The 12,240-nt window shown below is 42.8% G+C and overlaps 1 protein-coding gene across 2 annotated transcripts; it reads right to left on the bottom strand.

Moving 5' to 3' along the window:
* Positions 1-1,083: 1,083 nt before the first annotated feature.
* FUT11 (fucosyltransferase 11) lies at positions 1,084-12,240 on the bottom strand. 2 transcript variants are annotated; one of them, XM_054832214.1, is made up of 3 exons: positions 11,322-12,234; positions 9,419-10,044; positions 1,084-3,308 (listed from the first exon to the last, which is right to left on the bottom strand). In XM_054832214.1, the coding sequence occupies exons 1-3, from the start codon at positions 12,084-12,086 to the stop codon at positions 3,161-3,163; spliced, it is 1,539 nt and encodes a 512-aa protein (XP_054688189.1). In that variant the 5' UTR covers positions 12,087-12,234; the 3' UTR covers positions 1,084-3,160. The 2 variants fall into 2 exon arrangements, with proteins under 2 accessions (XP_054688189.1, XP_054688190.1); XM_054832215.1 differs by lacking the exon at positions 1,084-3,308 and adding an exon at positions 7,025-7,450 and having other exon boundaries at positions 11,322-12,240.

Genomic DNA, 12,240 nt, shown 5'->3' with positions numbered 1-12,240 from the left:
ATACTGTGACATACAAGAGATGATAAAGCTAGTATGATCTATTACTACAGAAAAAACTCTGCAGATACAAGAGAAACACTAAGCTTGGGTAAGCATCATGGCTGTGAAGAGTGGTACCTGGTACTCATTATGTTTTGAGAAGTTTACCACCTGTAAGACTGTAAAAAATAGTTAAACCTAGGAAGAGACTAAGAACTCAGAAGAGAAAGCTATTGAACTTAACTACAAACCAAAAGCTGTACTTTTGAAAAACTCAGACAAAACCCACAGAATATCTGTGATAAAGTTACTTTCATATCTGTGCTACTTTCATACCTGTTCTAAGAATGGATATGGCAATCAGAAATACTCATGCTTGGCAACAGTCATGAAGCTCAAAGCAACAGCCTTCTGTAGTACATATGTATAGCAAAAAAAAACCCAAACCAAACCAAAACCAAAACCCTGTAGACTAACAAAAAACCTTGTTGACTGGTGACTATAATATACTGATTGCAGATAATAAATGGTGGTGAAGAAATACTTGGTTGTGAACTAGCAAATAATGAATCAGGGTCCCGAGGAATAAGTTTTTATCTGGTTTGCTAGCTACTTTTAAGTTTGTGCCACTATATCTTCAACTCTGTTGTTAATTGACAAACATGCTCATTTTCCTGAGCGGGAAGGCAAAGTGAGGCTTTAGGACATTGCTAAGACCTGAGCAGGTGCTATGAAACACAAGCTTACATTGGTACTTCCCCCTGTTATTCCTGCAAGGACAATACATTAACTGTAGCACATCTTAATTTGGCAACAGCAGATAACTTATAACAAATACCTGGACTTGATTATAAATGCCACACTTCTAGAAAATTACTTAAATTACAGGATAAAATGGCAAAAGCAGAATGTGCTAGCACCTGGTTCTTATTTTTTATGTTTAGTACAAAAAGCAAGATGAGAATTTCTCCTCCTGACTATCCCACCAAACACTTAAGTAAGAAAGGGGCTTGAGATATAGCTAATTAAGAGAACCACATAGTCAAAGAAGACTGAATGATTTTCTATACAGAAACATGAATGAAGAGAATCTGAAGTAATTGAAGGTATTAATTAAAACAATTTATTTAAATATCATTAAACTGTTCAGTAGAAGTTGATATTCAGAACTAAAGCAGCCTTAATTTGTTCTATCTTAATTTACTTCACAAGCACATTGTGGCCACTTCAATCCTGAATACATATATCTGTAATCTTAATCTGATTTTAATAATCCACTTTAACAATTAATTCAGATATATTCTATTAGGTATTCATGTCTCCTGAGTAAATAGAAAAAGGAATGGTAAACTGATGAATGCATTTTAGCTGAAGAACCACTTGTTACTATTATTACAGAACAGTCATAAAAAAGCACTTTTAAAAAAAATCAGGTGAGATCACTGTACAGTGTATGCATTTTCTATATTTAAAAGAATCCAGCAATAGCTATGGGTCTGAAGTATCCTCTGTCAAGGTGCCCTGATTTTAACACTGCAGTATTGTTGTATCACCTGAGAGGCAAACACTGAGATGCCTATCATTACCTATATTAATATTATACCTATAATATCATACCTATAACTTTGTGAATGGGAATTTGAGAAAAATGAGATTAAGTGATCCATCTGCAGCTAAGCAACAGATAGTGACTTAATTAGGGACAGAATGTAGATTTGCTCCTGTTCCTAACTTGTACTAGGAGGCTTCAGACTTCCCCTAGCAATGCATGAATTGCCTTACAAAATGAAATTACCCCACAGACTCTAGACTTTCATTACCAACATTTTGTCTTACGCACGGATAAATTGGCTATTTAGTCAGTAGTTACTTCTGAAGAGGGAGGAGAAATGGAGAAATAAAATACCATTATACCATTAGAGACATCACTGCAGTGCGGCCATATTTACCTCTGCTTTTAAACCTGTGACACTAAGTGAATTAATTTCCCTCCAGTGCAAGATCAATTATTTCAGAAAGGTACCCAACATGGCAGGGGACAGTGGACTTTATTTATATCTGTAAGAGATACAGACCACATGACAAAGAAGATCTGTCCACATGTCATCACTTACTTTTAGGAACTCCAGTCACAGGCCAGGATCATACTGTTTTAAGATTTGGTAGAGACACAAAACCATCCCAGTGCACCTGATTCTGATCCTCCACTTCAGCACAGAAAGACTGCAAGGTTTGTATCCAAACTGAAGAGACCACTGGAAAGGCAACATCATTAAAATGTGTTTGTCTTTGCAGAAAGGTGCAGATATTCAAAAAGAACAAGTCAAAGGCCTCTGAACTGTGAGCATTAAGGAGATAAAAAGTCAAGATTATAAACTGGGATTTCAGATTTGATGGAAATTTAAAAGAAACAAAGCATACTAATTTTACTCTAGTTCTGCACAATATCAGGTAATACACTTTCTGGTGTGAAATACTTTGTTGAAAGTTGTGAACTAAATTTAGTCTCTCATCCCATCGTACGTATCAGCTGGTAAGTTAGCAAAGAGGACAATTAGGCAGAGAGTAAGTGACCTGCCCGTAGCTATTCAGTAACACTGAAAAGTAAGAGTATTTGAGGCGTGCTTACTTGGGGAGAAGAGACTTTATTGCTGCAATTTCATAAGGCACAATTGCTCTCCACAGGCATTTGTCTTTTGTAATTCCTTCAATGGAAAAGCTATTTGTTAATAGCAGCTAAAAGTACACCTTAAAGAAGGAAATAAGTGACTGATAAAATACTTATAAAAAATGATTAATATTTTGGAGATTAAAAAAAATCCCTGAAATAACTTAGGGTATTTGAGTAAGAGTCTGAAGAGGTGTTCCTCCGAAGTCATGTAAGCCACAAGGAAACTGTACCAAATGCAAAAGGAGAGTAAATTCCTCTTTTGTCTCACACGTTGACACCTGCAAGTCAGGAGTGGCTTCACACCACAGAGCTGAAATTCAAATCAAAGCAGTTGCTAAGATCTCCACTGCTGAAATCCAATCATAGCAGGAACTTACTTCACACACCAGAAAAAAAAATAGTCTCCATGAGAGTTTTTCTTCTATTTCAAGGCAAACATTTGGAGTGAGGTAAGAATTCGCAGTCTCAACTTTCAATGCAATTTTCAAATCAAGCTGTTACAAAGATGGGTCAGTGTTGCCTTGTCCTCTTGAGAAAAATCTCATGCATATAGTCCCAAAATCTTCCCTGATGCGACTCATTGCGATGAATCATAGCAGTGAGGGCCTCACCCTGATCAAGGCTTTGCCAATAATCCTGCAGCCACATCTCTTTCCAACTGAAACAAAAAGAGAGACCACCATAAACCATTAAAAAACCAAATGAATCTGTAGCTGTAATAGCACTGAAACCATTTTTTTCTTTCACCTAAGAGGAAAACAGGCCCAGAGATGGTCATGAAAAAGTAGGCTGTTACTGTGCCATTGTGCTCCAAGTCATTTAAAGAAACTTGCTATTCCCTACAGAAAATATAAGATCACTATTAGCTTTACAACATTCTAGAAGCATCAGCATGTGATTGTAGTGTTAACCAAAGGGACTAAATTATTAATTGTAGAGAATAAAAACGTCTATTAAAATAAAATCTAGCACGAGTTCTTATCTGATTTTGAGAGTAGCCTTCCATGGCCAGTATGCATGTAACAGCCTAAGAATCCTTTTTTTTCTCTTCAGATAAACCATTTAACAATTACAGAATGACAGCTACTCATTACAAACTCAGGTTATACATGACAAAGAGAAAAAAAATCATTATATCCCTCAACCCTGACTCTATTCTTTATCTCCAGACTACAGGGTCAAGTATACACTTTCTCTTTTTCAACGTATACATTTGCAAACTTTTCATAGCACAGACTATATCACTGCTGTTTTCAGCAATTCCTTTCCCATTCATGACCACGTGGACTGCTTCTCTCATTTGTGCTATATCAAGGTATGGCAATAATTTATTTAAGTTGTCTCCATTATATCTGCTACCCAGCCACATAAGCCCATCACAAATTTTGCAAAAAAGGACCAAACGTGATGCTCCTTTTAATCTGTTCATATGGAGTTACCCAATACTTGTTAACTTATATACAGAGCTTTTTGCTTCTTCTCCATCCTAATCACAGAAATAAGTACAGTGCCTTCTGTGTTCACTCTTATACACCATATATTAAAGCAAGCATGGCTGCACTGCTCAGAAGCAGATCTCACCCACTACTCCAGGAAGACCAAAAGAAACACACATCATGTCACAGTCGCTTTCTTTGTAGAGCAGCATACAATTTGTATGCCATGGGAATTAGTTTTCTGTGGTCAACAGCATCATCTATGGTGGGACATTTCTGCAGCGTATACCAACAGAGACCTCAAAACAAACCTTTTCACATACATTACAATGTGAAGGATTATAGACAGATGCTTACTTTTGCATTAAAAAAAAAAAAAAGTCTGCCAAAAGGTTCCTTTGTAAAATGTAGCACTTGGACATACTGTGAGATCACTTTGCTTACCAGGTAAATTCATCAACCTTTGTTTAAGGACTGCCAACATGAGTTACTTGTTTTTTACAGCACTGAATAAGGGTACATGTTAAGAAAATGAGTATACTTGCATTAAGACACAAGACTAAGTGGCAATAGGTAACAGAAAAAAGAAAGTGTTTTCCAGCTGAACTCTATGGGAACAACGCTGAAGAATCCATGACTTTAGTCAGAAACACTAAATAAGAACACTTTGGTATTTTTCTTTTTACATTGCTGTTATTGGTTTTCAAGAAAATATTTTCATTCTGATTCTGTAACTTGGAAAAAATCAGTACCCCAGGATGAACAGTACAAATATCCAGAAACTACCAACTACATACACCTGAAATGTATCCCAGCTGATTATTGGATTCTACTGCAAGAGACACCTTACAGTCTACATGTGGCAAATCTGATACAATTTTCAGCTGGTTTTCCTCTTGCATATATAAACTGTGACATCGACATAAAATGGAACTAGCAAAACCATGGTTTCAAAATACTCCTTTATTAAAGGCACACTGGCTTCTCTCTTCTCATGCTACCATAGATGAAAACTGTTTAGGTAACTGGAAAGGTATTATCACATAGTCTTCTTACAGTTATCCTCTCAAACGCTCCGCTTTTGGAAAATGAATCCTTATCAATGAAACAAACCAAACATTTCTCTTCACAAAGGTGAGAGTCCAAGAACAACTGGAGATTCCAGTTTCTACTAAACAGATATTCTAATCATCAGTAGCACTGTAACTCACTATTTTCTGTACAAAGCAGTCAAGAATTCAACAGATTGTAGTGACTGACCCATAACCTAACACATACAAATGGTTATTCTACAGCCTTTCTTCTCAAGCTCACTTGGGTGCGAAGACCAGAAGTCCAAATACAAATGAGGCTGCAAGCATAAGGATTTAGGAACTATGGCTTCACACTTAGAGCTAAAGGACAGCAAGGTGAAGATACAATAACATGCTCCAGCTACATGTACCTACACAGAGAGAGATTCTGATGCAACAGTTCTGTCAATTCAGCATATTCATCAACCTTAAAAAATTATATCTGGGAATAAGGGTTACATAGCATGCAGATGCACAGGGTAACCATACTGTAATCAAGCACTTGCTCTATATATAAACTCTGATTGCTTTTGTTGTTCTCTGAGTTCCAGAAGCCTCCAGAACCCAAAATCACCGTGTATGTTTATAGTCAGACCTTCTTTGTTGCATATATTCTACCATTTGTAACCTCACTATGTCTGCGTTGTTTTTCCACTAGAATGTTTTCTAAAGTAACAAAATACACAATTGACTGGCTCAGCAGACAGTCATCTAAATTGATCATACTCTTGACATAATATTACTGTCGAACTCTGACAAAATGTGAGCATGTTTAGCTAATGCTTTAGTGGCAATTTTATGTTACTGTCACATCATTTACAATTCTAAGTAATCATGTTCCATGTTGGAGATAAAAACAGTGAAAGCTCAGATGCTTATGAGATAGAAACCACTGTATTTCACTGAACATCCCCTTGATTATGCCTCGGAAGGTATAGATACGTAACTTCCTAAAGTAGATAGCAGACAATGTAAAAGCTTCCCTGGTATAATTTTTCCAGACACGTCTCATGTCTATACAGGAGAAGAATAACACACTATGGCTCAATCAGACATAGAAACTTCGATGGGTGCAACTGTGTGGTGGGTTGACCCTGGCTGAAGGCCAGGTGCCCACCAGAGCCGCTCTCTCACTCCCCTCCTTCACTAGACAGGGGAGAAAAGGTACAACGAAACGCCTGTGGGTCGAGATAAGGACAGGGAGAGATCACTCACTAATTGTTGTCATGAGCAAAACAGACTGAACTTAGAGAGGGAATTCATCTAATTTATTACTAGGCAAAACAGAGTAGAGGAATGAGAAAATACAATCAAGTCTTAAAACACTTCCCCCTACCCCTCCCATCTTCCCGGGCTCAACTTCACTCCCGGCTTCAACCTTCCCCCCCTCAGCGGCACAGGGGAATGGGGAGTGGGGGTTACAGTCAGTTCATCATCACGGTGTTTCTGCCGCTTCTTCATCCTCAGGGGGAGGACTCCTCTCATCGTTCCCCTGCTCCAGCATGGAGTCCCTCTCACGGGGTGCAGACCTTCAGGAGCAAACTGCTCCAGCGTGGGGTCCCCCACGAGGTCACAAGTCCTGCCAGCAAACCTGCCCTGGCGTGGGCTCCCCTCTTCATGGGTCCACCGGTCCGGCCAGGAACTTGCTCCAGTGTGGGCTTCCCACGGGCCGCAGCCTCCTTCAGGTGCCTCCACCTGCTCCGGCGTGGGGTCCTCCACGGGCTGCAGGTGGAATCTCTACACCCCCTCATCCTTCCTCCATGGGTCTGCAGGGGAACAGCCTGCTTCACCATGGGCTTCACCAGGGCCTGCAGGGGGATCTCTGCTCCAGCACCTGGAGCTCCTCCTCCCCCTCCATCTGCACTGACCTTGGTGTCTGCAGAGTTTCTTACATCTTCTCACTCCTCTCTCCGGCTGCAAAAGCTCTCTCTCTCTCTAAGTGTTTTTCTTCTTCTTAAATATGTTATCACAGAGGCGCTGATTGGCTTGGCCTTGGCCAGCGGCGGGTCCGTCTTGGAGCCGGCTGGCATTGGCTCTATCAGACACAGGGGGAGCTTCTAGCAGCTTCTCACAGAAGCCACCCCTGTAGCCCCCCCGCTACCAAAACCTTGCCATGCAAACCCAACACAAACTGTAGCTTGGATTATGGACTAACTGTTCAAAACTCCTTGCTGATGACCACTGCACAGAATGATGGAGTACCTCAGCTTGCAAGTAAGTGGCATAGGTACCCATGCTGCGCCTTCGAAGGTATTTCTCTACTGCCATCTGCTGCTCAAGCAAAAGAAAATCTATGAAAAAGTAGAGAACATAGAGTAGGATGCTGCAGAGCGTGCTACAAGGGAAAAGCACATTTTGCTACTGAGACTGAGAAAAGAGATTACTACAAAAAAGCTCCAATAAATCAATCAACCAACAGAAAACAAAGGATTATGGTTCCCTTTTACTTACAAGCATAACTTTTCAATTAGTCAATATGAGAATTACTTGTACTGTCAAAAATGCTTTTTAATGACAACATGCAAGTTTTGTGAAACAGGCATTTCCTAAGGAACCTGAATGACCTCAGGCTTATTTTCCTTTTTTAATTTCACTTAGCTATTTTTAAAGCATCCAAACATAGGAAGAAGTAGTTCCCCACAGTTACAAAATTCCTCATACTTTTTTGTGGATGGATAACCTAATTAAAACTCTTTTAGAGCTTCATACCCACATGGAATTTAGTTCTGAGTTACAGTACTTGAAATGATGCATTCTGCATTTTCAATGCACTGTTTCTTCTAACATTTTAACACTCGTAAGCGTTCAATTCCTTAGTCTAGGAAACTATTAACAAAGCTGTGAACTGATATAAACTGGGAGAGAGTATATTGACAACTTCCTTCTGGACAGTGCATGAGATCTTCCCAGTATTTTAAAAAATTCATTAATTTGATACAACAGTGGAACTGACATCAGAAGACTGAAATCTTCAGTGACAAGACAGCTATGAACACAGGCAAGATCTGCTATGGCTGAGGGTTCATCTTGACAATGGCTGTCCGATGGCTTATAGAAAGTGAATTGCATGCATTTAAGTAATTGCCTAAAAAGGACAGAAATTGTTGCAGGTAACGCAAAGCAAAATTGCAAACCTGGGGGATCCAAACATGTTGCACTAGTAATACACACTATAAAAAGTCCACACATGGTTTATGAACTGCAAGAACCCTTCCTTCCAGCAACTGCAACTTCAAACACTGTCAGTGGAAAAACTCAAGGTTTGGGAACCCAAGCACTGACTTGTTTTGTACCAACGCATGTATAAATGCTAAGCACTAAGGAGGCTATGCAAACAAAACTCTATTCTGCCTGTCCAAAGTTGTTGCCTGAAGGTTGGTGTGGTTAGTTCCCTGCTGACAGACTTAGGGCAGCTTGCACTAGAGATGGCTAGCTATAGGCCTGGGAGTTTCCAGCAACACTAGCAATCCCTGTGCAAAAAGGGGGCAAGAAACTACTCAACCTATTCTCTGCCCTGCATTGTCCCTCTCCTGAATAAACAGGATAGCATCCTTCAATACAAGCCAGAATTTTGTCACACAAACAAAAAAATTCTTGTAAAGTATTCTGGGTGAGCCTGACTTCTGCTCTGAAGTCAACAGGAGTTAACCAGACCTGCACTGAACAGTGGCAGCCCCATTCTTAACGCAGTACTTTGTCAGGAGGTATAGAGCTTCTTTCACCCAAGGGCTACCAAGTGCTTTAGAATCATGGAATCATACAATCATTTAGGTTGGAAAAGACCTTTAAAGATCATCAAGTCCAACCGTTATGGTCACTGTACTGAAAAACATCCCTCCTACAAACAAACAAAAAACCCCAGAGGCTAAGATAAGCAAAGGATAACCACATTGCCCAAGGTCGCAGAGCATTTTAACAGAATATTATGGGTGTCTCATGTTCCTCATTCAACCACTAAGAAATACCACCCTCCAAGCCTCTTTTTCAGCCTCAGCGTTACACAATATTGCAGAACTACAATACCACCCACAAGACATCATGTAAAGTGTAACTCGAGATGAGGCTTTGAGCAATCTCGTCTGGTGGAGGGTGTCCCTGCCCATGGCAGGGGGGTTGGAACTAGATGATCTTTGAGGTCCCTTCCAACCCAAACCATTCTATGATTAGAGAGATCCTTTAAGTACAAGGCATTATTAAAAGTTACAGCTACTATTATTTGAAGCATTTTTCCTTCAAAAAGCAGAGTATTGGTACATTACCTGTCTCCTCCAGAGAGGTCTTCAACACTTCCATACCCAGGGGTTGGCATGGGACATCCCATGTGCTTGAACTGAGCTATGCGAGGTCTGGGAGCTGGAATTTTCCCGTGAGACTTTTTGTGTTCCTGCTCCTTTTTGACCCGGGTGTTCTCCCTGTCACAGATGAAACACTCAAAGCCATTCAGGTAATTGGGCAGAGTCATGTCATTCACACCCCACTCCCGCCTCTCCAAGCTCTCTAGCAAGAACTGGTTTTTGATTCCACCAAGGTTTTTATACTCTAGATACTTCATATATTCCGCTCCATTCTTGTCCAGGAAATCAAGATACTTTGCCAGCTCTTGGGGGCTGTCAAAGTCATCTATAAGAATGATGGAGAGATTGTTTGGCATCCAGTCCCGCACAGCTGGGGAGCCTCGGTAAACTGGGACAGCACCCAAGTGCATTGGACGCCACAGCTTCTCTGTCATGTAGTCATCGCATATGGCATTCTCCAAGGCCAGGTGAAACTTGTACCTGGCGATAAAAGTCATAAATTCAGAATCTTCTGTAGTGGCTGTAGAAGTGTCTCTCAGTCGCTCACTGGGAAGGTCACGGTTATGCAGGCATTTCCCATAGGAGTCAACCTAAAATAACAACCAGCATTTTTACAAAGTGATTTTTTTTGCCCTGAGCTGTTTTCAGAGCTTGTAGTTCTCGCAGCATTCCTAACTTTGATCAGTTCCTAGCTACCTTAGTTTAGCTTCACTTTCACTCCAAGTTCCTTCCCTTGTGACTATTCCTAGACTCACAGTTCTAACAGCTATAGAGGAAACCGAATGCTTAGTTTCAAAAGCAGCATAAACTACGCTACGGATTGGGGTGTGGAGTGGGAGAGTGCGGAGAAAGGAAGATGTCACCCAAAAATGTATTTATTAGCAGATAAATCAGAAACTGAGAGATAAGGAAGGGCATTCAACTCTATGTTATCTTAAAAGCCATCTTTCTACTTAACAGAGACCCAGTACTTTTCCAAACAGTTATTACACAGTTTCTGCCAGTCTCAGCAGGCTTGCAAAAATTTTCCATCTGTTAGACAGAAAAATTGATGCAGGGAGCTAAAAGAATACCATCTAAAATGCAAGACAACACACTTGATCTGGAATTTGCTTTGCACTTTAACAATACACATATTTAAAAAATTGTTTTGTTTTTGCTTCACTATTGAGTATATGATGAACTTGCACAATAAATGAATCACTACCAATACAAATGGCAGAAATTGCTAGGAAAAAGATGTTTCAGATAAAGACTAAAAGCATGCTTTTTTTTCATTAATTACTATCCTTCGGAATTTTTAAGGGAAAAAAAGCATTAAATTTTTTCTGCTTGAAAGAAACGACATAATTTCAGCTTATGAAGCTACTCTCCATCAGCTGTGCCACAGCAGTACAAACCACCACAGAAATAACATGGTCCTACCACAACGCAGATAAGGAGCAGATTCTCGAAACACAGCAACCTATACTTTCAAATGGGAGCAAGGCTTGTAAATGGGCAGCCTTTCTGTATGCTAACTTAAAGGTCCAGAGATTTCAGTAACTTCTAGTACTTGGCCCACAAGACCAAGCTAATATGAGCTTAGCCCAACTTGTGACTGATCCCGAGTCAGGCCAACTCCACAACTAACAGCTACCATCAGGCCTACCTACTGTCATGCGATGTAGTCTAGACCACGCTTTGGGAAGGAATACAACTAGTTTTTCTGTCCAGCTTGTAGTTGGCATGCATCCCGTTACGATTTGTGTCTTGGCTAAAAACAAGGACAAACAAACCCCATTAAAAAGAGGTGGAGGGGGGCTGCCAGGCAGACCCAGCTCCTATAGCAACAGCACGCCACAGCTTCCCTGCGCACCCCACCTACCTGGATGTATTTCATGAGCTCCCGCACATAGCGGTCCCTGTCCGAGGGGACATCGCAGTGGGACTGCATATACAGCACCGGGGCATAGCCCTTCCGCCGCCACGCGTCCTTTTCGGCCAGGGGCACCGCCGGGCCCCGCAGGTACCCCACGCCAGGCAGCCACTGCAGCGTGAGGGGATAGTCGGACTCCCGGCGGAAGGTGGCCGTGTAGTTGAAGAGCTGGATGCCGGGCGGGTGGGAGAGCACGTAGTTGTTCATGGGGGACTCCTCGTGGAAGAGCGCCCAGGTCTGGTGGGACAGGCGGGGCAGCGGCGCCTCGTAGGCCCTGAAGTCGGTGCCGTAGAAGATGAGGGCCTTGGTGCGGCGGTGCCGGGCCACCCGCCGGCTCCGGGTGACGAGGCAAGAGCCGCGCGGGCAGTCGATCCGCTCCGTGTCGCCGGGGAAGTGAGGGAAGAGGCTCCCGCTCCACCACAGCAGGATGGGCAGCGCCTTGTTGCTCCGCGTGTCATTGTTGCCAGGACCGCGGTAGGACGCGGCGGCGACGAAGGCCGCGCCCGGCGGGACGGCATCCTGCGCCCACCCCTCCGCCCCGCACGACTCCTCGGCGCCCGCCGGCCCGGCCTCCCCCTCCGCCGGCAGCCTGCCCGGCGCCGCCTCCGGCCCCTCCACGGCCAGCGCGGCCGCCGCGCCCCAGGCCACCGCCAGCGTCACCAGGAGGCAAGGGGGGCCCCGCCGCGGCCCGCAACACGGCCTGCCGCCACCCATGCCCTCCGCCCTGGGCCAGCCCCGCCGGCCCGGCCCAGGAAGCAGCCGCAAGGGCCCCGCCCCCGGGCGGTGCTCCGCCAGAGAACGACGCGGCCAAGGCAAGGCCGAGGGCGGCCCCGGCAGCGGGGCAGAGGCAGCTGCGGTACCGCATGTC

This window comes from Grus americana, chromosome 7 (assembly GCF_028858705.1).
Source record: "Grus americana isolate bGruAme1 chromosome 7, bGruAme1.mat, whole genome shotgun sequence".
Classification (NCBI taxonomy): domain Eukaryota; kingdom Metazoa; phylum Chordata; class Aves; order Gruiformes; family Gruidae; genus Grus; species Grus americana.
Note: the sequence above shows the minus strand (reverse complement) of the source record. Positions and strands in the feature narration are given on the sequence as shown.

What these genes read in the sequence shown, in the direction of transcription:
- FUT11 (XM_054832214.1), bottom strand. Translation starts at nt 12,086, where the DNA reads ATGGGTGGCGGCAGGCCGTGTTGCGGGCCGCGGCGGGGCCCCCCTTGC. An exon ending in AGCTCATGAAATACATCCAG is followed by an intron (nt 10,045 to 11,321) that starts GTAGGTGGGGTG and finishes TTGTTATTTTAG; the next exon opens with GTTGACTCCTATGGGAAATG. An exon ending in GACCTCTCTGGAGGAGACAG is followed by an intron (nt 3,309 to 9,418) that starts GTAATGTACCAA and finishes TTTTTGTTTCAG; the next exon opens with TTGGAAAGAGATGTGGCTGC.